The sequence below is a fragment of the Physeter macrocephalus genome, unplaced genomic scaffold (genome assembly GCF_002837175.3).
Source record: "Physeter macrocephalus isolate SW-GA unplaced genomic scaffold, ASM283717v5 random_239, whole genome shotgun sequence".
NCBI lineage: Eukaryota > Metazoa > Chordata > Mammalia > Artiodactyla > Physeteridae > Physeter > Physeter macrocephalus.
Window position 1 is genome coordinate 15,705 of NW_021145525.1, and position 27,382 is coordinate 43,086.

At 56.4% G+C, this 27,382-nt stretch overlaps 1 protein-coding gene across 3 annotated transcripts; it reads right to left on the reverse strand.

Moving 5' to 3' along the window:
- Nucleotides 1–8,831: 8,831 nt before the first annotated feature.
- On the reverse strand, nt 8,832–23,103 carry TRIM8 (tripartite motif containing 8). Of its 3 annotated transcripts, XM_055082721.1 has the most exons (8): nt 22,876–23,103; nt 21,502–22,733; nt 14,919–14,999; nt 12,881–12,976; nt 12,310–12,543; nt 11,021–11,052; nt 10,771–10,886; nt 8,832–10,417 (listed from the first exon to the last, which is right to left on the reverse strand). In XM_055082721.1, the coding sequence occupies exons 2-8, from the start codon at nt 22,069–22,071 to the stop codon at nt 9,810–9,812; spliced, it is 1,737 nt and encodes a 578-aa protein (XP_054938696.1). In that variant the 5' UTR covers nt 22,072–22,733; nt 22,876–23,103; the 3' UTR covers nt 8,832–9,809. The 3 variants fall into 3 exon arrangements, with proteins under 3 accessions (XP_054938696.1, XP_028340602.1, XP_007126954.1); XM_028484801.2 differs by having other exon boundaries at nt 21,502–23,103; XM_007126892.4 differs by lacking the exon at nt 14,919–14,999 and having other exon boundaries at nt 21,502–23,101.
- Nucleotides 23,104–27,382: the final 4,279 nt, after the last annotated feature.

Sequence of the window (27,382 nt, forward strand, 5' to 3'; positions counted from 1 at the left end):
CAATTAGATTTGTAAGTGGGAACAGGCTCTTGTCAGAGGCTCCTGATTGGCTCCAGGCAAAAACACAGTTTAGCACTCAGTCAAGCTGCATTTCAGGGCCTCTGTCTCTCTCCCCTCCACCTCCCCCTTTAATTGCAATCTGTTCAGTAATTTCCTTTTCCAACACTGCAGAACACAGAGAAGCTGCAGCACAGGAGCCAGGCAGGGAGGAGGGAAAGAGAGCTCCTGCTCCCTGCAGTGAACCTGCTGGTCCAGCACTGTGTCGTGTGTGTGTGTATGTGTGTGTGTGTGTGTGTGTGTGTGTGTGTGTGTGTGTGTGTGTGTGTGTGTGTGTGTGTGTGTCTAGAACCAGACACACATGGGTATGTGGGGATACAGCCAACAACCAGGCCCCTGCAGGGTCAGACCAGGGCACCCACTTGTACCAGGCATTTGGCAGTTATCGTTTATTTAATCCTTGTAACAACATGGATAACTGTAGGCATTACCACTCAGTTTGAGGATAGGGCTCACAGAATCTGAATCACTTGCTCAAGATCACACCAGAAGAATGGGGCAGAATCATAATTTTCACCTGGGCCTGTTTGATTGCTGGGCGCCAAGCTCATACCATGATACCTTTTCCCCTTCTGGCTTCTGAGCTCAGAAAAGGAGCTGAGGAATCCTCCTGCACACAGGAGCAGGGAGAGGTTTCTTTTCCCAGAGTGAGTAGCAGTGTCCCAGCGACAAAAAGCCTTCGCTAAAGAAATGAAGTCCTAATGACAGAAATGCAGAGAGCAAGCTGAGTCAAGGAGGGGCAAGTTTTGTGAGATAACTTGTGTGGATACCTGAAGCTGAGAGCTGCGAGGCTTGGGGGCAGAACTACCGCTTAGCTCGGGGAGCTGCTACTCCTGTCACTCATTCACTGACTGGATCCCTTCAGCAGTCCTACAGGTTAACCATTTCTACCCCTTTCCCAGTTGAGGAAACCAAGGCTCTCAAAGGTTAAGTCACTGGCCTAGAATCACACAGCTAGGAAATGGCTTAGCTCAGGTTCCCATCAACTAGAAAGACCATCTTTCCCCAGGGCACCATCTTGACTAAACACAGGGCCCCGAACAGCAGGGAGCAGCGTGGAGCGGGGCTCCTGGAGACCAGGCCAGAGGCGTACCTCTCCCTCTCACTTTGCCACCCGCCTCTTCACGATCCACCAGACCCTTCTGCAGAGCCCAGAGGTGGCTGCTGCTCTGGAGGCCACCAGCAGGGGGGGCAGGTGGTGGCTGGCTCCACCCTGGCAACAAAGGAAAGAGGCTGGGGAAGCGGTCGCCCTTTGGGCCTCCCTTCTCCCCCAGGGCTCTGCAGCCCCAACCAGTGCCCTGGCCCAAAAGGAGGAGAGGGAGGGCTGCAGCGAAGGGGCAGCAGCCCTGGGAGCCCACTTACGCCGCTGGAGGGGCGAAAGAAAGGAAGGGCCAGCTGCCGAGTCACACACCGACAATGCCCGCCCTGTCTTTCTTTGCCTTGTTAACGAAATGCATGTTCCTAAGACTGGACAAGCCTGCCACCCGGGCCACTGCTGACCCATATGGGAAGGGATGCCCCGCACCGGGGTGCAAGCCATGGCACTAGCTGAGGGCCCCTCAGCCTGGTGCCTTTGTGTTGGGCACAAGCTGTCCAGCCATACTTGGTGGCCCTGCCTATTACATCAGCCAGACCTCTCCCTGGGCCGGGCTCTCAACACTCACATCCCCAACCCAGTCCCCAGTCCCTCCTGGACGACCTGCTCTGGAGAGCTGGTGCCCACCAGCCTCCTTTCTTCAGCTTCCCTTGCCGCCAAGAAGGCAGAATCCTGTGCCATCGTGCTGGCACATCACTCCCAAGCCCCTCAGATTCTGTCTGGGGGCACAGGGCTCTCCAGTATGAATGGGGGCTTCCCTGGAGCCTCCAGATGACAGGGCCGAAGCACTTTTCCTGCCTGGATGCTACAGATGGCCTTTGGAGAGAAAGGGATAAGGAGCTTTGGCTTATAAGCAGCAGCCCATCCCGGGGCCAGCGGATGCAATACAGCCCAACCTTCCCCTCAACTCCCCCAGCTCTGGTGTGGGTTCAGCCTGGATTTCATCCTGACTCACTCCCTAGGCCCCTTTCCTACCCTGAGACCTCCAGATCTGCCAGAGCAGCAGGTTGGGAGGAAGGAAAAGAGGGAGGAAGGGGCATCCAGGGGCTGGGATGCTGATCCAGGCCCGGGGGGGAGGTGTCTGCACAGCTGCAAGCAGCCCCCCTACCCCCGGTCTGTGAATGGGCACATCACCCCCTCCCACCCGCCTGCCACCGCTCCTGAAACAGTTGGTCCTAATGAGCGCAAAGCAGGCAGGGCAGCTGTGTGCATTATCCATATGCATGGGGAGGTGTATATTTATCCTCACGTCCCACCCCACCCTGCAGCTGCTGCCAACCCCTATGCCAGGAGGGTGAGTGGGCACGAGCGCCCAGGCTGCTCGGGGCCCTGGGCCTCCTCTCCTTCCAGCCCTCCCTCCCCAGCCCACGCCCACAGCCTTCACTTGACCCATTTTGGAGGCAGAAGTTTGTGTGTGTGTTTGAGAGAGAGAGAGAGAAGAGAGTGCACACATCATTTCCCCAGTTGGTGCTTTTGATTTCCTCTGAAGTATCTTGATTGCGGACGTACAATGGCATCTTGCTGCCAGTGCTCCCTCAGCAGCTTCTGGCTCTGCGCCGCCTCCTCCCCAGGGCCGGGGTTTTCTGCTGACTCCGGGGCCCGCGGCTGGCTGGCAGGGAAGGAGCAGGCCTGATGCCGCCTTCCATCCCGCGGCCTGAGCAGCAGGACCTGGACGCCTAGCCACGGTCCTTCCTGCTCCTGGGGCTGGGGCCAACCTGCACCCTGATCCCCCCACTCCGCCTCCTCTTTCACTTGGACCTCCCGTTGCCTCCTAGCTGGCCCCCTTGCCCGCCACGGCCAGGCGGCTCAGGCCCTTAATGCTCAGAGCCATTGTTCTAAAACTCAGTTCCCCTGCTCAGATGCCTGCAGAGGCACCGCTGCTGTGGGACACCAAAGGTCAAACTGTTTATCCTGTCATTGAAGGCCGCTCTGGTCTAACCTCAAATCTTTTTTGTGGACCTGTCAATCATGGGCTCTCACACATACCCCGAGCTCCAGATGAGCTACCCTCGCTGTCCCCCTACAAGTCCCCCACAATTTTATCTCCCCACCTGCGCTCATAGCGACCTCCTCCCTGGGGTGTCTACCCTCCCTCCTGTGCTTTGCTTACCCCTCCTTTAGGGCGTGATTCAAGTCCTGCCTCCCCAGGAAGAGAGCCCGGTAGCCTCTAGCCCACAGGGCTCCCCTTTAAAACTCAGAGCCCCTGACAGCCCAGGCATTTGGCGTTCATTCATCCATCCATCATTCATTCCTTCGGCAGATATCTCTTGAGCAGAGGCAGAGCACCTACAGGGCATCATGTCCTGGCCTGTTCACTCATGCCTTTCTGACCTCACCACGCCCTGCTCTGCCCCTCACCCACCTTTCCAGCCACTCGCCCACTGGTCTTCCTGAAACAAGCATCTTCTGGCTCCAGCCTTCGTGGCTGTTCCCTCTACCTGGAACACTCTTGCTCCAAATATCCCCAGATCTTGCCTCCTCACATTCTTGAGGTCTCCGCTCAATGTCACCTTCTCAGCAAAGCCTTCCCCGACCACCTCCATTTATAAAAACTGCCATGTCCCCTCACCCCCACTGACAAGCCCCATCCCCTTCACCCTGCTTTACTTCCCTTCATAGTACTTATCAACAGCTCACATTTATTGATTTCTTGTTTGTCAGCTGTCTCTTCCCCACTAAGTTATTAGCTCCAAGAGGGTGGAGTTTGTCTGTTTTGTTCACCAGTGTATCACCAGCATTGGAATAGAGGCCAGCATTAGAAGGACATCAATAATTATTAGTTGAATGAATGAATGAGTGAATGAATGAAACAGGTAACGTCTTACGCTCTGAAAAATAAAAAATGACTAATATTTCATGTCCTCCAGGGGCACACAGGCTACTTGGGCATGCAGCCTGTAACCTGACACAATTAGTTAAAATACCAAGTGAGAGCGTTAAGTGCCTGGGAGTGAGGTTGGCCCAAAGGAACACGAATATCGTGATAGCTATCAGTGCCCGAAAGCGGCCTACGCCAGCACCATCCTGGCATCTCACATGCATCAATCATTACTCTTCATACCCCCTCTGGAGAGGGTGGGGAAGAATGCACAGAAGAGGTGAGACTCTGAGGCTCGGTAGGCAATCCAGGCAGAGGAATCAGCAGAGCCACTGGGGCATGGAACCACACGGGCTGCTGGAGGACTGACTCTAAGCCTGTGATCTGATGGGTGGAGCCCGGGGAGCTGCAGCTGGTAGAGATGGCATTTGGTGTGGCTGGAGAGTCCCTATCCATTAGGCCATGAGCTGCCCATTTGTTCAGTGCCCTGCAGCAGGCACACATATGGAGAGTGTCCGATGACAACATCCGATTCACGACCAGGCAGCCAGGGCACCCACGTGTCAAGTGACTCACTGCCATTTTTTCCAGGTGGGATAGAAGTCCACACCACCCTTAATGCTTAGTTCTTGGAAGCCTGCTCCCTCGTTCCACTTCTTACCTGCAATTGTGAGATGTTGCCCATACCACCTCTAGACCCCATTCTACAAACTGTTGAAAACTATGCCACACCCTACCCCCCATGTCACCCTCTTCTTGCCTCAATGTAAATAGTGAGAAATAACCTATGGCACTGAGCCGATGGGTTCTCTCTCAAGAAAGACCTAATTGTTGAAGATCTAGTGCAAGGAGAAGTCATAAATATCCCAGTATGCTGCAGTTGAGAGGAATTTACCACACAGCAATTAAGGAAAACTGGCCGCCTGTGGAGGAAACATTCAGACTCCCAGTGCAGAATTCTGGGGTAAGTCCACTGCCAAGTCCCTGAATCATAAATGTCAGGGACAGGGGATTTTAGGGAAGAAGCCCTGGGCTCGCAAAGGCCTCCCTCACTCAGGGGATGTGATTCTCATACACAGGAGAATATGGTAGAGGCCAAAGCTCTACCCACCAGATTTCTGTTGGTTCTTTGTAAGAGCTTTCATTGTGGAGGGGGCGTCTCGAGGTTGTCTGTCACTGGAGGAATTCAAGCAGAGAGTGAATACATCCTTCCTTGGAAGGGGAGCAAGCCTTTGGGGTGCAGATGGACAGGGTAGATTATTGGGGGGAAGAAAGAGAGATGCCGAAGGAAGAAGTTGATGTTCTTAAGGCCAGGTCGCCTCCTGACCCAGGTCTATAAACCTCTCACCAGGAGCCCCCAACCCTAGCTGCCTCTGCCCTCACACTGATCTGTTTCCCATTCCCTGCAGCTTCCAGTGAAGTTTCTAGAATCTTAGCCCTGAATCCCAGGCTCTTGTCCCAGCATTTTGGCAGAGTATAGGGAAGAGGCAATCCAAGGATGCCCTCTATTTCCTTCCTTGCCCCTTTAAATGGAAGAAACTGGACTCAGAGGGTTCTAGAACCAGTACCAGGATCCTAGGTTCCAGAGCCCACTGTTTCTAAAGCACCTCCAAGGAAGAGACTTCCCACATCCTGCAGGGAGAGCCTCACCTCGGAAGAGGGCTAGAGTGTGGTGGGGTTGTCCAGGGATACCCAGGAATAATTTTCTTCCTCCCCTTACCCCACAGCCCCCGTTTCTTTGTTGGTCTAGAGCACTAGGTTGGGGAAGGACGTGTCCTAGACCGTCCCCCAACCACACACCTAATTTACATAAGGCAGAGGTGGGATGGGGTAGGAAATCCCCCAGGGGGCTAGTCTGGTCCTGAAAGTGTTCATGGGCTCTCCCCACCCACCCTCATATGAGAGCAAATGAAGGTGTCTGAGGAAAGGGCATGGTGACAACCACAGGGTCCGAGTGGGTGGATGTGAACGGGGCCTGGAAGAATCCAGAAATTAGGTTAGAACGCGGGGACTCGACCTCCAGAGAAGGCCCTGGGGCGCTGACACAGCGGCCTCCCCGTTCAGGGTGTTCCCCGCTGCCCCATCTACCTCCCCCGCCCCCAGGGTGCCCTTTGAAGCCGGGAGGGGGCTTTGATCTGGGGTCTGCCCGACTCTCAGCTGGCCGTCCAGGTGCGCTGGGGGAGGGGCGGAGGGGCCGACCATCCCCCCGGGCCTCAACCTCCCCCGGCCCCCTGCACCCCGCTCCCCCCGCCCCGGGCAAGGAGACTGTTTCCGGCTGTTGCAAGAGGGCACCCGAGAACCCCGACTCCACGCCTTGCAGCTGTTCCCCAGCTGCCCGGCCCCACCCCAAAGACAGCTGGGAGAGAGGCTGGGGGCAGGGAGCGGGGCGCAGCTGCTCGGCTCCGGGGCTGGGACCGGGGAGGGCGGCGACATGAAAGAGCCTGGACCCGCCGGGGTGGCGGGCGAAGGAAGCCCCCAGGCGGTTGCCTCCCTGCGGGCTCCGCACATCTGGCCCACAGGAGCCATCAGTGGGGAGGGGGAGACGCGCTCCGCTCCTGACCACCCAGCCCTGCCTGGAATGGGGAGGAGCGATCGCCTCCCCGGAGGGCGGGGACGGGAGGGCACGGCCGGGCGCGGGCGGTGAGAGCGATATCTCGGAGTCTGAGCGGTTAGCCGAGGGAGGCACAGGGCGCGCCTGTGGCTGTGAGAGGTGTCTTGAGTGTGCAGGGTGAGGAAGGCCCCCACGCCTTCTCCAGCTGGCCCTGTTCCCGGGGCACCTCCAGCTTTCCTGGCCTCCTCTGCCCCTGACCCTTTTGGGAGGTGGGTGACAGCTGCTCCTACAAAGCCAGGGACAGCTGGGTAGCTGGGGACAGCTGGATGGGGTGAGCGTCTCCCGGCTTCCCCGGCTGCCCAGGCACTCCAGGCCATACTACACAGTTAGCTGCTTGGCCTACAGCCTATGTGCCTAGGTGTCTATTTGCTGGGGTGAGCTTTCAGAGCTGGAACCTGGTGGGGTTCAAGCTCATCCCGCTACCACCAGTCTCCCCTCCATATCCCAGTTTCATTCATGTACCTGGAGAAAGAACCTCTTCTATCAGCTAAAACAAAACTAGGCCAAGTGGGAAAGAAATTGGGCAGCTTTCTGTCTTGGCTCCCAACTCCTGGCACAGAAGATGTCCCAGGGTTCCTGACAACCAGAGAAAGCGACAGTGAGTCAGGAGCAGATGTGAGTGGAGTTAAATGTCTATCTGTCCACCAGCACCTGGCCCCAGGCATCCTTCCACCCTGGGTTGGAAGGGCACTGTGCTCCAGCCATCTGCCTCCCCTCAATAGCCCCAAACAGGTGCAGGGGAAGAGAAAGGGGCAGGCCAGCTGTTGTCATCTTGCTCCTGGCTCTGGCTCCTTGCCAAAGTGGGGAAGGGGGAGAAGTGAATCAAGGGTCCACCCACCCCACACCGAGTCATTTTCTACTCCCACAGGACGGGAAGATGGAGGCACTAGACCAATACTTTTGTCTGGCCAGCCCGACTGGCCGGGGGACATGGACTGACCATGTCCTCCGACTTCAGTCTTATTTTTCTGAGAAGAGGGGTGACTAAGAGTCAGTGAGGGTTGGACCCCTGGTGAAGGACTTACCCATAGTTCCCTGTCTTGCTCTAGGCTTTCTGGGGTGGGAGGTATTCAGGGTCAGATTCTACCCAGACAAGGGGAAAGAGAATTAGGCACCCAGGAAAGGTTGACCCTCCTACTTTACACATAAGCAGATCCATGCAAAGTGTTAGGCAACAAACCAGAGATCCAGCAACCCCCTCACACCGCTCCTGCTCCAACAGAGGAGGGCTTGGTGTACCCCAGCCCCTCTTTTCAGCCCACCGGTCCCTGCGACAAGCAGGTCCCTGGCCAGTTCCTCATGGCAGCACTTCTCAAACCCCAGGATGTGTCAGAATTACCAGGTGGTTAAAAATGCAGATTACTGGGAATTCCCTTGTGGTCCAGTGGTTAGGACTCCGTGCTTCCACTGCAGGACTGCAGGGAACATGGGTTCGATCCCTGGTTGGGGAACTAAGATCCTGCATGCCGTGTGGTGTGGCAAAACAAACAAACAAACAAACAAAACAGGTTCCTGGGCCCTCAGTGATTCCCACTAAGTCCAAGTAGGGCCCCAGGATTCAGCCCTTTTAACAAGCTCCCAAGCATGCTACTCTTTGAGAAGCTCTGCCGAAGGGGATGAGGGTAGGATGTCTTTTTCACCTTGTTACCCTAGCACTGTGCCTCCCAGAGCACAAGGTTTTCCTGCCTGCCCTCCCTCCACGCTCAGGGGCAGGGGCTAGAGCCCAAGTTACCAAAGGAAGCATGGAGCTGAGTGACCCTCCCCGCTCCCCTCCCCCAATGGGGGCCAAGGCTCAGTTAGACTAAATTCCAAGAAGATAGGGTCTGCTCTACTTCTGTGCCCTTGGCCCTACACAGTGCCTGGCGCTTAGCATGAGCGTGTGCTTAATAAATATTTGTGGACTGAAGGAGGTAAACTCTGCAAGACTCATAGAAAGGTATTTCTTCCTTTGTCTGTCCTTGCTAAGAGCATGTTGGCAGAAACTCAAAGAGATGCTGGGGCCCATGCAGCCGGGGGCTGGGCCTAGGAGGTCCTCAGCAAATATTTGCCAAATGAACCCAAGGCTGAGACCAGACCAGACGTAGTTAGTGCCTGATGAACTGACATTCACAGGCTTGGAACAGGCTAAACCCCGGAGAGAATCAAGGCATGGAGGGCAGGGGCTTCCATCCCTAGAGGGGCCCCTCCCCACACCAACGCCTGAAGACCCCAGGCCTGGGGGAGTTAGGGGTAAGAGGCGAGGCAGGGAGTGGGACTGCGCCATTATGTTTATTAGAAGGTTGGATTTCGGTGTGTGCTCTAGACAGATTACAGAATAAATACCTGCGCCTTGAGAACAGGAAGTCCACGATTCATACAAAGTGCTCACTACAGGAAGTCGCTGTGTCAAAATCCAGGCAAGGACCCAACTCCGGGCAGCCCCTCCTCTCCCGCTGACCTCAACAAGGGCTGTGCTATGGTTTTTTATTTTATTATTTCTTTTATTTCTCTTTATTATTATTAATATTATTATTATTTGCTTTTGCTGTGGTCACTATCATTGGCAAGGTTCCTTTCCCCTTTCCTGGACATGGGTGTTCCTGTCTTTAAGATTCCATTCTGAGGCTGAAGGTGCCAAAAGCTGCTTGAGAAGTGGCCTTTGAACTCCGTCTGGGAGGATGGTGAGAAGGAAGCAGGAGAAATCATTCTTGGTTTTAAAAAAAATTTAAAAAAAAGCCCCACAATCTACAGGTCATTCCTTATTTAGTCAGTGATCAAACTGCCCAAAAGAAAAATAAGAGGAGAAGCAGGCCAGTGGGCACTGGTCCCTCCTCCCAGGGCTGGCTAAGGAGAGTTGGAAACCGCCCCTACCCCCAAGGCTTTAGGGGAAGCTGAGGCTCCTTCCAGCCACGGGGGTGGGTAGGGGAAGGAGTGGAAGAAAAAAGGAGAGACAGACAGAGAGAGAGCTCAGCGCCTTGAGGTAGACGCTTTCCCAACTCCAGAGCCACCTGCGGCCCCGGCCCAGGCCAGCTCCCACTGTCACCTCCGAGTCCAGGAGATTCGTGATAAAAAAGAAAATCAAAACAAGCCCCAAACAAAACAAAATCCAAAAGGAAAAGACTTGGGGAAATGAAGGAGGAAGGGAGGGAGGACAGGAAAGTAGAAGGGCAGGTCTCTGGATGCATCATTCCCGAGCCACTGGGGGCTGAGCGGGGGAGATTCCCCAGCGTCCCACCGCCCGCGTAGCGTTAGCTCGTCACGTAGTGTTTGGTGGACGGCTGCCCGTACACCCTGTAGAAATCCTGGTGGCCAGGCTGCTGGGAGGCGTCGAGCCAGTCTCTGACCGCCAGGCTGGGAAGGGACTGGGGCACAGAAGGTGTGGGCGGGAGCGCGTGTGAGTACTCCTGCGAGGGCACTGTCCAGGGGAAGTGGCCAGAGCGGGGGTAGGGCTGGTGGCCGCCATGGTTGGCCACGGAAGAACAGTAACAGTTGTCCACAGAACAGACGAGAATCTTGCGGCCCCCATACTGGGGGAGCATGGGCTGCTGTGTGGCGGAGCCATTGGGATACTGTGATGGGGGGAACACAGGACTTGAGTGCACTGGTTGGGCGCCGCCCGGCAGGGCCACCAAGTGCTGCGTGGAGCTGCAGGGGCCCAGGGGCTGCCCTGACTGGCCCTCGCCGCTGGCTGTGCTCGCTGCCCCATACTGGCTGCCCACGGGGCCCGACGACGTCTCTAGGAAACTGGCCTCAGGGAAGGCCGTCGAGTGCTTGCGCTTTTCCGCCCCAGAGCTGCTCACACCACAAGGGTACAGGGGGACGCTCTGCAGGAAGGGCACCGGTGTGCTGAAGGGGCCTGTGGAGAGTTTGGGCAAAAGTTGCTAAAGCCCCCGTCCCAGGCAACCCAGGCCTCCTCTCCCCCAGGGACATTTTCCATCTGTAGGACCAAGCACAATACATCATGCGCCATCTTGATGCTCACTACTCCGTTAGCAAGCAGATACTATTATCATTCCCATCTTACAGCTGGAGAAGCTGAGGCTCAGGGAGGTACTACGGCTTACCCAAGGTCCCACAGCTAGAAGTAGCAAAGCAGGGATATGAGGAAAGGTCTATCTGACTAGGCCAGGCTGCCTCTCAGAAGGAAGGTTCTGGCATTTACCCCTGCCCAAAGAGTTCTCTCCCTTTGATTGAGGATCCCACCCTCACCTTCTAGCATCTTCCGTAGCTGCTTCTCCTTCTTGGCCACCTCGTTCAGGAAGAGCTTGGAGTTCAAGTGGCCGATCTTAGGGGGAGAAAGGCTGCTGCCTGTGCAGGTCTGGGTCCTGGGGGCAGTGGACGGGGCATCTGCTGTGAGGAGGTATCACCGGTAAGCCCGCCCTACCTCCCCCCAGTGGGCCTGGCCCTTCCTGCCCTCCCCCACATGTGTTCCCCTGAGGGCTGGTGGCCATCTGCTCACCTGTCCATTAGGATTTTCACAGACTTGGTGTTCTAGAGGGAGAGAAAAGGGTTAGTCAGTGGGAAAGGCAGCATGAGAGAGGGGCAGATGGAAGCTGCCCCATCCTCTCTCTCCCCAGGCAGGGCTGACCTTCTGATCCTGGCCAGAGTGTGGCAGGGGCAGGGGGTGGGGTGCCTCCATTTTCAGAAGATTGAGCACTTGTTATGTGACAGACAACACTGTAAGTGCCTTCTATACATCTATCATCTTAAACAACTACCCTAGGAGGAAGGTTCTGCAGGCACTCAATCTTTTACCCAAAATCTTTGGGGCAAGATGTGTTTTGGAATTTGGAATTTTTTGGACTTTAGAAGGGAAGTATGATGCCCGTATCATAATATGTGATTACAGTGTAGGACACTGTAATCTAACACATCAATGTCTCTGCAGCGATATGATTGTTTTTTTTTTTGGCCACGCCTCGTGGCATGTGGCATCTTAGTTCCCTGACCAGGGATCGAATCCTTCCCCTGCACTGGAAGAGCAGAGTCTTAACCACTGGACTTCCAGGGAAGTCCCAGCAATATGTTTCAATATTTTTACCAAGTAAGATCAATAAAGGCCATAAATTGCCAGTATCAGTTCAGGTCAATTTTTGCTGCCAGGTCAAATGAGCTGCCAGAACTTTTTTCTTTCAGTTTTCAGAGATTTTTAAAAATTTGGCATTGCGGATAACAGATAATAGATCTGTATTATCAACCCCATTTTATAAGCGAGGGAGCTGAGGCCTAGGGAACATATATGACTTGCCCAAGGTCACAAAGCTAGAAGGAACAGGGTGGGAGGGTTTTGAATCCATGAAGGCTGGCTCCAAAGCCCTGTGAGCATACTGGTGGGGGGAACCAGTTGGGGAGCAAAGCATCGCAGACTCCAATTTAGAAATGCCCCTTGGGGCTTCCCTGATGATGCAGTGGTTAAGAATCTGCCTGCCAATGCAGGGGACACGGGTTCGAGCCCTGGTCTGGGAAGATCCCACGTGCCGCAGAGCAACTAAGCCCGTGCGCCACAACTACTGAGCCTGTGCTCTAGAGCCCGCGAGCCACAACTACTGAGCTTGCGTGCCTAGAGCCTGTGCTCCACAACAAGAGAAGCCACCGCAATGAGAAGCCCGTGCACCTCAACGAAGAGTAGCCCCCACTCGCCGCAATTAGAGGAAGCCCGCACACAGCAATGAAGACCCAATGCAGAAAAAAAAAAAAATCTTAAAAATGCCCCTTGGGTGCCACCAGCCGGTCCCAGGCCCAGCCCACCTTCATGAAGCTGACGTCCTCCGTCTTGTCGAAGAGCAGCTGCAGGGAGCCCAGCAGCTTCTTGGCCTCCTGCATGCGCTCCCCGAGATGCAGCGCCTGCGCTGCGTTCTCGCTGCAGAACTTGGCCTGGGCCTTGTCCAGGACCTCCACAGTCTGCCGCAGGTCCTCATCCAGCAGCTGGTGCAGCTTCTCGTATTGCAGCCGCACTTCCTCCTTCAGTTGGCTCACCTTCTCCTGTGCGCACCGGGGCAAGAATGGATGGGCAGGTAAGCACTGGGGACTTCTGGCTGCTGCTCCTGCCTGTCTCACATCCTGGATGGGGGAGTCTGGGACCCCAAAGCCCCAGGCTGCCCAGGGCTCCCAAAGGCAAAGTCTGACCTGCCAATCCCCCACTGGTAGCACAGGGCTCTGGACAGGTACCCTGGCACCAGTTGGGGGCTCATCCACTGATGGTTCATTGAATGACTGACCAAGGGATTCTGGCATAGAGCCGACCACGCAACAGATCCTAGCGCAAGGCCCAGTACCCAAGCCGCCCCCCACCTCATACCATGGGCTTGGGCTTAGCTACCTCCACCAGGCGCTTGTCTGACTCGAGTTTGTACAGTTGGTCCTCAATGTCCTGCTCTCGCTCCTCCAGCCGGTCCTGCTGCTTCATCAGCATCTTCTGCAGAGACAGTTGGGGTAGGGGCATCAGAGGAATGGGTGAACACCATCCTTACCTCTACAGAACAGACTCATCCTATGGATCCTTTTTCCCAGATGACCTAAAATTTCTGCCCCCCAACCCCTTCTGGCTCCCATGCAATCCCAGGGGCCTGGTGACAACTGTCTGGCCCGCCTGTCCCCAGGAAGAGAAAGCCTGGAATGCTTCCCACACATATCTAAACCATAAACTTTCTGAGGGCAGGGTCAGGCCTGCCTCTGTTGTAAGCACTTTTCCTGTGTAGACTTATCTAATCATTCCAGTAATGCTATGAGATACGTACTATTATTATCCTCATTTCAGAGAAGAGGAAGCCAGAAAGGTTAAGTAAGTAGTTCATCCAAAGTCACACAGCTAGTGTCAGAGCTGGAATACAAACCTAAATGACCAGGTAGTAGGGTCTGTTCTTATCCAAGTCATGCAGCCTCTCTCTGGGGAGCACCATCTTAGAAATGATGCAGAGGGTCACACAACCTTCCCGGGTCTCACAGGCCCTCTGGCCCGGTCCAGAGATCTCACCTGACGTTTGCCTTACACTTGGGGGGCATCAAGCCAGCCAGCTGCCCCCTTGCTTGCTCTTGATGCCAAGAGCTAGGCCTCTGAAGTCCTTGCTAACTCCCTCAGCCCCTCAGCTGGACCTGGGTGCAAAGGAAACTCTGGCTCTCCTAAGACCCAAGGTCAGTCTGCCGGAAGGTTCTGGACCATGCTGCTCTTCTCAGCCCTTAATCTTCTGTCTCTACAACCCCTCCCTTCCCAGACCTGCCTATCCCAGCTGTTCCAGCCACCCTGTCATCCTCCCTTGCCAGACACACCTCTTCAACCAGGGTCTCTCTCCTGCCCAAGAGCCCTCGATGACCCCTCCTTCCAAACTCTGTAGGCTCTCTTACTTACAACCTGACTCTCCCAGCCAGGTGGGCTGGTATCCTGTCCCTGACACTGCAAATCTGAACTCCCTGCACCCAGCTGATGTTTTTCTGCAGCCCACAGTGCCTCCTCCCCATCCCTTGTCTATCCTTCATAGCCCAGCTTAAGGCCCTGCTCCTCTAGGAAACCTTCCATGGCCCCTGCTCGGAGTCTGTGCAGGACCCTCCCTGTCCTGGCCATACGAGGGGCTGTCACATTCTGCTCTCCCTCTGTAGCTGTGCTGTCCAATACAGTAGCCACTAGTCACATGTGGCTATTTCATTTTAAGTTAGTTAAAAATAAATTAAATTGAACATCAGTTCTTCTGTTGTACCAGCCTCATTTCAAGTGCTCAATAGCTACATGTAGCTAGTGGCTAATGTACTGGACACCACAGACACAAAACGTGACCATCTCACAGAAACAGCTATAGGACAACACTATTCTATAGTCTGACCAACTGCGGTCTAATCTCCAAACAAAACTCAAGGCCTCTTGAAAACAGGGCTTTGCTGCTGTATTTTTCCACTTCCCTTCCTAGCCGGGACCCACAAAGGCCCCAGCACCCTACAGATGCATAATGTATTTCCTGAATAAACCCATGGGTTTTGCACACAAAACAAGGTTTGCAAAGCAGATTGCACAGAACCTAGCTCACGGTAAGTGTCCACTCAACAAGAAGTGGTTCTTTTTCTTCCTCTGTGTGGACCTCAAAGTGACCCTCAAGTTTGACCCATGACCCCCACTCCTGTCCACACTCAGCTGGCTTCCAAAAGACAAGCTGCCACCAATCCCTTCCTTATTCCCCCAAACCCCTTTACATATGGGGAAACCAAGGCTAGCCAAGAGAGTTCAGCGACCCTGTTTTGTGTTGGTGGCTACCCTAGAACCGGGGCCCTGGGGACAGGAGGAGGTAGGGGGTGAGGCTCTCAAATTCTGAGCTGGGAAAGCCTGGGGCAACCCCCCAACAATTTGACCTTTCAGTGACCCAGGACAGTACCTTAAGAGACAGCCCTAGGAGATGTTGCCCTGCCCCAGCCCAACACGCACATGGATCTGCTGCCAGCCTGAGAGTCAGAGCCTGTAGAGAAACACAGCTGGCTGGGAGCAGCAGAGGTAGTCACACATCCTCCCTTCCTGTGAAACTGCCCCCAGTCACGTGAAAAGGGCAGGCGGCACCCCACAGTACGGCCCACCTACATGCATACAACTGCACGCACACACACACAAGCACACGCCACTGCCTGGGCCCTGAGACCCCCTCGGGCACACTGTCACACACACACAGCCCTGCACAGTGAAGGCTGGCCCTCCTGAAGGCCCCCGACGACTGAGGGAGGCCTGCCTGAAGGCAAGGTGGCCAGGGTACCACCAAAGGATATGAGACCTTTTTACCTCCCCTGTTACAACTGGCCCTCAATGTTTTGCCTGCTGGCTGCCTCATCCCCACACTCGGGAAGCAGTCCCTCAAATTTGGATGCATCTCAGGCTCTAGGCCACTCCTGCCCTCCCAGTGCCCAAGATATCTGAGAGCCCAGGCCCCAGCCACACACACATCTGTGCACCACGGTCTCCCAGCCCAACTACTTCTCATGACCAAACCCACTGGTATCAGAGTAGAGGTGCACCTGGAGCTAAGTCCCAGATGAGGGGCAGGAGAGAGGCAGTCCCAGATAGGATCTCAGCCCCACTTCCCTCAGAGGCCTGGAATGGGGCTGTTCGCTCCCACCCTCCAGACCCATGAGAGACCTCTGTCCCATTCCCCTGAAACCCCTTCAGGGAGTTCATGGCTGACCCCTCAGGGCACAGCCAAGGGAGGCACTTCCTGTCTTGTCCTGGGGAGTGGGGCTCAGCCCCTTCCGCCATCTAGGCTTTTCTCAGATCCTTTCCTGGCAGCACGGCCACCCTGGGACCCTGAGGTGTCTTCCCTTGGCTTCCGGGTCCAGGTCCTGGTTCCTGCCTGCCCAGAGCCCTCTGGGGTGGAGCCCAGTCCAGGTCTAGCAAAGGCAGTGGCCACACTCCCTAGCAGGTGGCTGGGTTTCATTGGCCCTCCCCCAGCTCAGAGGCCATCGGGCTTCTGTCTCCACTACAGGGGGAAGGGAAGGGCCAGGAATAGGAAGGAAACTGGCCAGGGGATGCCAGCCAGGGAGCATGGGAGGGGGGCCCACCATGGCCAGCTCGCCCTTGCAGGAATGGCGCTCCCTCGGGGCTAGGTGCTCTTAATCCTGCCACAGCCAACACGGGGGGAAGCAGGGGGCGGGGGGACACTGCTACCTCAGGCACTGGAAAATCGGGGTGGTGGGGAAGAAGGGAAATATCCACTTGCTGCCCCTTTATTACCCCTCACCTCGATTCCCCCAGTGAATGAATCAGCTTGCTGAGAAGCTGAAAGATGGGGAACAGAGGAAGCAAGGACCCCTCCCCACTACCAGCAGCCTCCTTTCTATCCCAACCTTCTAGAACTACTGAGAGCTGAGGCTCTCAGAGGCTCTTCAGGCTTGAAGAGAAGCAAAGTCAGGAAGGAGCACGGCCCCAGAATCTGGGCCAGAGGCAAGCCTCAGGTTTGTAGATGGGGCCAGAGCCCCTGTGATGGGGTGGAGGTGGGAAGAGGGCGCTGGGCTGCTGGAGTACCTCTGCCTGCTGGGATCCCTGCCCAGATGACTCTCATGCCAGCTCCAGCTCAGGATGAAGCCCCCGCTCAGAGCTACCCCCTCCTAACCTCCTCCCCAGCTGCCAAAGCCGCCCCCCATTCTCCCACATAAGCCCTTGTCCCAGGAGTACGCCAGCCTCCCCTCTCCCTGGGCCACAGCACTCCCTCCTGGTCTCAGCCTTAGTTGTCCCTTCCCATGCCTCAGCCCCTACCTGGGGCTACCATGTGGACCCCCAGGCTGCGGGCAATCACAGACCCAGAGAGAAGAGGCTACAGAGCAGGAACCAGGGGCAGGGAGAAAGGCAGCACCTCGGAGGCAAGCCCCGGCAGACCCCAGAGAGGGTTTCCCAGCTGCAGAGTGGAATTAGCTTTTGCCATGCAGAGAGCACTGCTCTGGGGCAGCAGAACAAAGAGGCGAGAGAGAAAGCCCCCCTTTGTCTGTGTTTGAATGCCAGGCCAGCCGGGAAGGAAGGCTTTCCCAGAGCCAGGGATGAGGCCAGCCAAGCCTGCCTGCTCGGTCCAGGGCTGGGGCCCAAGCCGGGCTCCCCTTCTTCCTATGACCACCCTGAACGCCCACAACACAGCATCGCAGGATCCATCCGGGCTTCCACCTCCAAAGTCCACCACAGGCAACAAGCTCACTGAAGGTGAGTCCCCTCCCCTCCCCAACACCTCCACCAGGTGAGAAAGTCACACAAGACTCACACCCACCAACCAACCACCATCAGGCAGGCAGTCACACACTAGCGCTGTCAATGACAGGTATGTGTGCACACTCAACTTCAAGTTGCAGGTGAACAGCAAGCAGGGCACCCTCCTCTCGCTCACACACACACACACACACACACACACACACACAAACACACACAAGACTAACTCCGTAATTAAGTCAGTCACTCACACTGCACCTTCTCAGAGATACACACGTTGAGATACAAAAAAGTAGTCCCACGTGAGATGCACAACCAGGCGCACTGGTTACACACGCACACACACACACACCTGCAGACAGACCTGGATGCACAGGCACCCAGAGCTGCAGCAGGCAGAGTCATCAGCAGGGCGTGCATGACAGGCGTCTGGTCTGGCTGTGTCAGCAGGATCCTGGGGTGGAGGTGGGGGGCTGGGCTTCCGCCTCATGCTCCTCTGCCCGGGGCCAGGGAGGAAGGCCAAGCCAGGCCCCCTCTTCCCGATCCTTCAAGATGGTCAAGGAAGGAGCAGCCACTTGACCCTCTCACCTCACCTCAGACCTCAGGATTATGGTCGGGGGCAGCAGAGAGCAGTGGGGTCCGTACTGCCTGAGTCAGGTTGCAGCCACAGCCCGGCTATAGCTGGGCCAGGGCAGCCCTCACTCCCAGAGCCCACCCGGAGACAGACACATGGGGTGAAGACCTAGGATCCCCTCCAGGGTCCCAGGGCAGCCCCTCCGGCCATGGACAATGTGAGCAGGATGACCTCACACCCAGCAGTTGCAAACCCCAAACTGGCCCAAGAAGTGGGATCCTGTCCCCAGAGAACATCTCTTCTCAACTCTAAACCTTCGAGAATGCAAGGAACAGGGTCCTGGGAACATTTCCAACCTCAGTCTGGGGTACTAGGAATGACACAGAGACACAACTATGACCTGAAAACACACACACACACACACACACACACACACACACACACACACACACCTGCATAGCCCTTCACAGATATAACTAGGCCTTATCTTGGATCTTCTTTCTATGTTGAAGGAGGTCATGAGATAGAGGTGCTCCCAGCTCATACCAGTCCTGAGTTCCTCACATGAACCCCTAAACCCAGGGGCTGGAAGAGGGTTTGACCACCTAGGGCCGCCACACCTGAGTCCACCTGGATATCCCAATCTTGGGCCCTTAGCCTCCCATAGCCCCAAGGGGAGATCACATTTGGGATCCAGGCACGTCTTAGAGTGGTCTCTGTGGTCTACCCAATGGGCATCCAGGCCTCATGGCAACGTGGCCTACACGTTGGCTTACTAAGGGCAGAGTGGGGCAAGGACTTCAAAGGCCTGACTCTGAGACCCCCTGCTAGTCCCCTGCTGGGCGGAAGCCCTGCTTGCATTCCTGCTGGGCCCCACTCTAGGCCGCTGCACAGGTGGGTGCTTTGAGTATGTGTGTGGAGGACCACCAGGGGGAGATTGATCAAGGTTTCCTATTCCTAGACAGTAGGGCATTTCAGCAGCCCCTGCCCCTCCCCGGGACAACGGAAGAGGAAGCACAAGAAGCAGAGCTAATCTTAAGGTGTGTGCCAGGTTTCCATGCTTCTGCTCCTGCATCTGGGATAATTCTGTTGCCTTCATCCATGGTACCAACAGAGGCCCTTTAAGACAGACTCCCTCCCACAAGGGAAAAGAGGCCCAGGAAAATGCCCCTCCCCATGGCTAGCCTAGAGAGGATGGAGCGCAATGGGTTCTTCCATTCAGGTTCTTTGTGGCTCACCCCCTCCCCTGAGGGTGGGGCCCCTCTTCCTACTCGTTCAATAAGTCCAACTCACAGTGAGTGGCACTGGGCCATTGAAGAGTTTCCAACTCCAGTGCCCTGGGACACCAGAGAGAATCTGGAGGGCCTGGGGTAGGGGAGCCTGGAGAGGGACGAGACTCAGGCTGTGGGGCACAGATGCTGAGCGCACAGAACTGCACATCTGGCTGTGATGCAACCCACTACTTCTGAGCCTGCCCACACCAGGAACAGGAATGAACACAAGAACACACACACATACACACACATACACACGCACACACGCACGCAGACGCACACACATGGAGCTGCTGACAAAGTTCAGGGCCTGCTTCCATCCAGTTCCTTCCATGAGCTGGGGGATCAGGGACCTGCCGGTAGGAACCCCAGGGTATACTCTGCGTATGTGTGCCACCCCCCATCCCTCAACTATACAGACAGGAGACAGGTGCATTTGAGGGCAAAGCAGACAGTCTCAAAGACACTCACAAACACAGACCCACATCTACAGACACCCTCTTACTACCAAATCAGGTAAAACTGTTTTCTCCCCCACCTAAATGAAAGACACCTGAGCACTCCGATACAACTAAGGGCAAAGCCGTGGGTGCAGGCACACATTCGCTCATCACCCTGGTTGCTGTCCCCTCTTGTGTGCCTTTCAGCCCCATCTCCACCTTTCCCTTCCTTTCATTTTCCACTGTCAATCCCAGGACAGAGAACTGGACAGCCTTCCTTTCTCCTGCCTCGGCACTTTTCCCAGCTTCCTCCCCAGCCCTTCCATCTTTATTAATAGCAGCAGCTTCCCAATACTAGGGGAAGTCTGGGCTCTGCCTGCCCTGGGTGGGGGGCGGAGTACACTAGGGGCTCATTTGTTCCCTAGGTCTCTGCCTTTTCCAACCCTGGTGGTGGGGGAAGGCTCTTCTCTCCATCCCCCACCCACACTTCCTTTAAGAAACCAGAGGCTCTGTCCTGGCACAAAACCCCAGAGCTAGCCCATCCGATTAGAAACTAATTATACAGCAAATTTTATTTGTTATCCCTGCCCTCAGCCTGTAGCAATCCTCCTGCCTTTTGTTAATGGTATGTGTATGTTTTTTAATTGCTGAACAGTGACTCATTCTGACTGGTCCCCCCCACAGGAAACAGCCCCCATCTACAACCGTCCCCTGCTCAGAGATTCCTCATAACCAAGCTCCCCACTGGCCTCGACTAGCCTCCAGGGGCCCCCACCCATAAACACTCCCAGTCCTACCAAAGCCCAACCTCACCCCCATATCACACCCAGGCCCCAAGCTGGGGCTTGAGATGGCTCAGACAGTCTCAGGCCAACCCCTTCTTTCTGGTATGACTCAACCCTGAAAGCCAGGGGACCTGGGAGGAACCCAGGAGGAGCCCCCCTCCACTGAAGGGGACGGAAGTATTGCTTCAGTCCAGCTCCAAAGCCAGGCCAGCCCCAGAGGCCTGAGGGGGAAGGCGGTTTTGACATTGGCCGCTGCTACAGGGTGTATACAATGGGAGGGGATGCGGTTCCGTAATCACCCAGCCGGCAGCCCAGGGGAGCCAGCTGCCTGAAACCAGATTGCAAGGCGGCTCAACCTTAAACCCACAGGATTCTTTTTCCATCTTCCACTTCCCCTCCCCAAATGTGGGAGGGCTGTGATAGAGTGCTGGGCTGGGAGAAAAGCGCTCAGGGTGATGAAGACATACTTTAAGGTGTGTTCATGCAGACGCGTGCAATACGCACAGGCACACAGCGGGCAACGATTCTCACACATGGAGAGCAGGCTATGGGGAATAATCCGAATAGCTGAGACGCTGTCCGGTGATGCTGTTGGCTGTCCAGGCCTTGGCCAGATAGATACCAGGAGTTCTGCTCTCCCTCCGGAAGCTCCCCCTCCAGCCCCCGCCCCCCCCAATGTGTTTCCACTAGGGCTTGAAACTAACATGGCTGCTTTTGTTTACTTCCTCATTGGTATGCCAGCATCATGGATCATGTCAGCCACAGCAGCGGCACCAGGACACTCATTACATAAACAGCAGCTGGAGAAGCAGGACCTGGGTCACTCCCTTTAGTGACTTCCCGTAAGGCCTACGGAAACAACGCCGGGGGAGGGAGCTGCGCACAAAACAGAAAAGCAACAGCCAAACTCTACCCCTGACAGCCCCACACCTCAATTCTATAAATGCCTCACAAGATGCCCCCTATGAGCACAGGTGCAGGAATTTATCAAGTACCGATCGGGGACCCTACTTCCCAGGACCTTGCCTCCAAACTTACAGAGTAGGAGTTTGGAAGGGAACCTCTGGCCTGATGTCACAAGAGTCAGCCTGTCCGGATGGGTGATCCCCAGGCGGTAGGGAGTGTGTGTGTGTAGGGAGTGTGTGTGTGTAGGGAGTGTTTGTGTGTGTGTGTGTGTGTGTGTGTGTGTGTGTGTGTGTAAGGTACTTGCCCGGATCTCATTCCTCCGGATCTCCACGTCGCACACCGAGTGTCCCTGATGCGCACCGCTGTAGTAGCAGCAGTACTGGCACACGGCCACCTGCTCGGCCTCGCAGTGGTAAAGGCGGTAGGCGTTGTGTTGCGGGCAGCTCCAGGCCCGCACGTCGTCCGCCTCCACCAGGAGGTGCCCGCGGGCGGTGGAGGGCTGCTGCAGGTGCGTCTGCACGTGGGACTGGCAGCAGGGCGCCTCGCAGCGCAGGCAGACCTTCTGCGCCGGCAGCGGGGGGCCACGGCGGCAGAACACGCAATGCAGCGCCGCCGGCGGCTTCTCCACGTGCAAGGCGTTGAACTTCTCCACGATGTTGGTGAGCTTCAGGTTCTTCTCCAGGCCCGGCTTCTGGTTGTAGGCCTGGTTGCACTCTGGGCAGCGCACCAGGCCGCTGTCCTTGGCCCACGCCTCGCCAATGCAGCCCCGACAGAAGTTGTGTTTGCACGGCAATTGCACCGGCTCCACGAAGACATGCAGGCAGATGGGGCAGATGAGCTCCTCCTCGAAGCAGTTCTTCCAATTCTCCGCCATAGCGGCTGCGGGCAGGTGGCCCGGGCAGGTCTCCCCAACTCCCCAACTCTGGGGGTCCGTCCGGTGCCACTACAGGCCCACCAAGCCCCGATCTCCGGGCCCCGGCGGCCCCGAGAGTCGCTCAGTCACCAGCGCCTTCCGCGCGCCCGCCCCCCAGAGGAGGGAGCCTCGGTCCTCACGCAGCGCGCGCAGCCGGCTGCGTCTCCTCCTCCTCCTCCCGAGCGCCTAGCGGGAGACCGCGGACTGCGCCAGGGCCGCGGCCGGGGCACCAGCCCTGGAGGGGAGTGCCGGGGTCCAAATTCCATATAAGAGGCCGCCTCCCGGTCGGCGCGGCTAGGGCAGCGGTGGCCCACGGCCTGCACTCGGCCCCGCGGCTGACATTGGGGCGCGCCCCAAGGCGGACAGAGCCCGGGAGCCGCACACTTCCTCCAGCGACGGCGGCGGCAATGGTGGCTCTCTCCTGGCTCGCCGGCGCCGCGTCTCCCTCGCCTAGTCCAGGGTCTGAGAGGCCGGAGAAGCGAGTGCGGCCGCGCCAAGGACTTCTAGATCCGGACCCGGAGGGCGAGGCAAGCCGGTCCCCGCGCCGCGGCGCGGGCGCCCCCCGGCTGGCCGGCCGTCTGCGGGTGCGGGCTGCGGGGCGCAGGCGGGCCGACTCCGGGGCACTGCGTGAGCGCAGGGGCAGTCATTCAGATGAAATTCCAGTCCCCGGCCAGAGACACCAGCCCGCCTCTGCCTTCCTCCTCCCTTCACAAATAGAAACGGAAGGGGGAGGGAGAGAAGTGGAAAAAAAAAAAAAAAACCAACCAGAAAGGGAGGGAGAAGAAGCCCCGTCGGTGCTCCGGCCTGACCCCCTCGTCGCTACTTCTGCGCTCCCCCGAGGCCCGGCGCCGGGCGCCCCCGCCGCGAGAGACCCCGCTCTCCGTCTCCGCGCTGGGCGGGCGCCCCGGCTCTGCCGAGGAAAACAAGGATTGATCAAACTAGAAAGGAATTTTTCTCAACTGCTAATGAACAGGAGGCTCGGCTCCCGGCCCTCCCCTCCCCCCGGCCCTCCCCCTTCGCCACCCCGGCCCCCCCCCCCCCTTTCTTTTTTTTTCGGCCTCTCCTCCGGCCTTCGGGGCTGCTCCCCCGAGGCCCGGCGCCGGGCGCCCCCGCCGCGAGAGACCCCGCTCTCCGTCTCCGCGCTGGGCGGGCGCCCCGGCTCTGCCGAGGAAAACAAGGATTGATCAAACTAGAAAGGAATTTTTCTCAACTGCTAATGAACAGGAGGCTCGGCTCCCGGCCCTCCCCTCCCCCCGGCCCTCCCCCTTCGCCACCCCGGCCCCCCTCCCCCCCCACTTTCTTTTCTTCTCGGCCTCTCCTCCGGCCTTCGGGGCTGCGGTCGGAGCCAGCCCGCGGCGGCGGGGCCGGGCCAAGCCAGTCGAGCCGGACTGCCTCCCTCAGCGCCCAGCCATCTTGGGCTCCCGGCGGCCGCCGCGGTGGCGGCCGGGGGTTCGAGCGCGCTCGCTGGAGGGTCCTGCAGCGTTCTTTCTATCTCTCTCTTTTTTTTTTTTTTTTGTGGTGGGATTTTTTTTTTAAAGGGGAGGGCTGGCAGCCTCCCTCAAATTAGGAGAGAGAGAAGGGAGAAAATGCCAAGTCCCGATTTCTCTCCACCTCTGCTCCACCCACCCCGGTTCTTTCCAAAATATAAAAAAAGATTAGAATTGGAAGAAGTCGGCAGAAAGGCGAGCGCCCGCGGCCCCCGGCTGCTGCCCAGGCGACGCGTCCGGGGCGGGCCCGCGCCAGTTGCTCCGTCGGTAGGTCCGTTTGTCCGCCCGCTGCTTCTCATCTGGGGAGGGCACTCCGGCAGGGTCTCCGCAGCGGCTGTCGCCTCAGAGCTTTATCCTCAGATCAAAAAAAAAAAAAGGAAGAAAAAACCCCCCAACACTCTCATCACAGCCACCTTCAGCCATCTTGCGCGTATTATTATTTCAGGAATAATCTGTTTAATAAAAATAGCTGCGTCTCTAGCCCCCTCCCCCGCATCCTGGGCTCCCCGCCCCCTTTTAATAATGATCTCGATAATAAAAATGATCTGCGAGCCGGGCAGTCCACGGCTGCCTTTTCCTGCCTCGGCTCGCTCGGGCTTCGGCTCTCCTTCCCCCAGGAAGGGGACGGGGGTGGGGGGTGCTCGCCGCTGGGGCTGGGGTGGGGGGGTGGTGCGTCCCTGCTGCCCGCCAGTCGGCCGTCTCAGCCTTAGCAGGGAGGGAAGGGCGCCCTCGCAGCTACCGCACCGTTGCGAGGACGGCAAGCGGGGGAGGGGTCCCGACTCGCGGGACCGGCTGGAGGGATGCACAGAGGTCCCCGATCTTCCCGCCACGGCCTGGCCTCGGAGTCTGAGCCCGGGGATTGGGAGGATACAATGGGATCGGAGCAGAGTGCGGCTGGCAGGGTGGAGACGCGGGCGGGCAGCGGACTGCGGTGAGCCGGAGTCCCGAGCTAGGGCGGAGAGAGGCGGAGGGTGGTGGCCCTACATCAAGGCCGGTCCCGCTACTCTGCAAGGGGAGGGCGGGGAGACTGGGAGGGGGAGGAGAGGAGAAAGCAGCAGCGCAACAGCGGCGCCTGTAATCAGCACTCGCTGGTTCTGCCCACCCGGCACCGGAGAAATAAGCGGACGCGGAAGGGGGGAGGAGGGGGCGGGGAGTATTGTCCGGAAGTGCTATTACAGCTGCTGGGGCGCCCGGCTCCTCCCCTTTTCCCTATCTGGAGTTGGGGGCTGTTCCGGAGATTGTTCCTGCTATTGGTCTCCAAACTGAGGCTCCGCCTCTTTAAGGCGGGGCAAGCGGAGGGCCTCACGTGACTTGCACTAACTTCGGTTACCTTAAACGTTGGGGATGGGGGTTGAGTTTGCGCTCTTTTTAAAAGGGAGATGATAACATTGCGGGGTGGGACCACTTCTTTCTGGGCCTCTTCACCCACAGCTGTTTTTACCTGGGAGGGAAAGGAAGGGTTTTTGGAAGTAGAGTCAATAGGACTAGATAGGATTTAGACATAGGGTGAAGAGGAATCAACACATAATAGTAATGAGGTAGGAATGGGATCAAGATGTGCTTATCACTGTATATATATAGTATATCCTTCTGAACTTATGATTTGAGCCTCAACAAGAGGCTGGGTGGTGGTGCCATTTACCCAGAAGGAGGCAATTGGAGAGAATTAGGTTTGGGTGGGGACATTTTAAATAGTTCTAAGTTAAGTTTGAGTTGGTTTAGCTATCCCAGTGGAAATCCTAGAGGAGACAATTGTATATACAGACTCAGAGGGGAGGTTTGTGCTGGTGATTATGGATTTCAGAATCATGAGCGATTATGTTCTAAATGGTAGGGACGTCCCTGGTGGCACAGTGGTTAAGAGTCCGCCTGCCAATGCAGGGGACATGGGTTCGAGCCCTGGTCCAGGAAGATCCCACATGCTGTGGAGCAACTAAGCCCGTGTGCCACAACTACTGAGCCTGTGCTCTAGAGCCCACAAGCCACAACTACTGAAGCCCGCGCTCCCTAGAGCCCATGCTCCGCAACAAGAGCAGCCACCGCAATGAGAAGCCCGCGCACCACAACAAAGAGTAGCCACAGCTCACCGCAACTAGAGAAAGCCAGCGCGCAGCAACAAACACCCAATGCAGCCAAAGAAAAAAATTTTTTTTTAAAGGTAGAACTGAGATTCAAACTCAGTTCAGAATGACCCATGGGTCCCTGATTCCATAAAACCAGTGAGCTTCTCTGCTTCAGGACCTTCAATCTCCTTATTCCTGATTGGGGGGTGGAGGTGTTAATGTGGGCCCTTCAAGGACACAGCATGTGTCTTTTAGTACTTTGCATCCCCTTACATGGGAGGTCTTATGCTGAATGAATGACGCATGCATGCATGTCTGAGTGAATAAACAAGGAGAAAGTGGCTTTCTAGCCCTAATCCTCAATTCCATGCTCTAAAGACAGTGCAAAGAAACAAGGTCTAGATTGGAGCTGTTGCAGCATCCTTCTCTGGCCTCCTCACCAATGACCTCCAGGATAATCTAAAGGATTCCACTCATTTCTCACCTTTGTAGACGGCTGCCCTTGACTTAAGCATCATACTCTTCTGATTTTCTTCATATATTTCTAACCACAGGCTTCTCCAATTTCCATCTCCTAAATGTTGGCTGCCCTCCATGCTCTTCTCTTACTAACCTATACCTGCTCCTTCATTTACTCCTAAGGCTTTATTACTGTCTATATACTGATGACTCCCCAATCAGTCTCCAGCTTAGATCCTCACCCTCCTGGGTGCAGACCCATGAAACCAACTGTGCTCGCCACCCAGATGTCCCACAGATACCTTGAATTCAATGTACTGGAAACTAAAATCTTCATCCTCTTCGCTTTCCAACCTGCTGCCCCTTCAAAATGTTTGCAAATCTTGACTATTTCTTAACCTCTCCATTACTTCACCACAAACTCTTGCCTAATTATTTCAGTAGGTCCTAACTGGTTTCTGTTTCTGCCTTTATGTCCTGGAGTCAATTCTCAACAGAGTAGCCAGAGTCATCTTTGAAAAGTATGTCAGGGCTTCCCTGGTGGCGCAGTGGTTGAGAATCCGCCTGCCTATGCAGGGGACACGGGTTCGTGCCCCAGTCCGGGAAGATCCCACATGCCGCGGAGAGGCTAGGCCCGTGAGCCCTGGCTACTGAGCCTGTGCATCCAGAGCCTGTGCTCTGCAACGGGAGAGGCCACAACAGTGAGAGGCCCGCGTACCACAAAAAAAAAGAAAAGTATGTCAGATTGTGTCACTCTTCTGCTCACTTTATAATTGCCAGCAAGGTCCTACAGGATCTGGCCTCTGTGTAAGTAATTTCCTATTATCCCCTTTCTCTCACTCTGCTCCAGCCCCACTGGCTGTTCCTCAGATACACCTGGTGTGTCTCCCATGCCCCACCCCTCCAGGCTCTTCACAGTTGCTCCTCACTTTGCCTGAACCAGTCTTCCCCTAGATATCCCTACTGCACCCTTCTTCCTCTCATTGAGATCCTTTGTTCAAGTGAGCCTAGGCAGTGAGACCTTTCCTGACCTCTGTATTTAAAATGTGCCCCTCCCCCAGCCCTCACTATCTCCCCTCCTGTGTTGCGTTTTTTTTTTTTTTCCTCCATAGCACATAGCTCCATGTACTATGTATTCTACTTTAAAAAAATATTATCTGGGCTCCCCTGGTGGCGCAGTGCTTGAGAATCCGCCTGCCGATGCAGGGGACACGGGTTCCTGCCCCGGTCCGGGAAGATCCCACATGCCGCGGAGCGGCTGGG

Coding starts and splice junctions, on each gene's coding strand:
- TRIM8 (XM_055082721.1), bottom strand. CDS start 22,071: ATGGCGGAGAATTGGAAGAACTGCTTCGAGGAGGAGCTCATCTGCCCC. Junction 12,544..12,880: donor CAGACAAGCGCCTGGTGGAG/GTAGCTAAGCCC, acceptor CGGTGCGCACAG/GAGAAGGTGAGCCAACTGAA. Junction 10,418..10,770: donor GCTACGGAAGATGCTAGAAG/GTGAGGGTGGGA, acceptor AACTCTCCACAG/GCCCCTTCAGCACACCGGTG.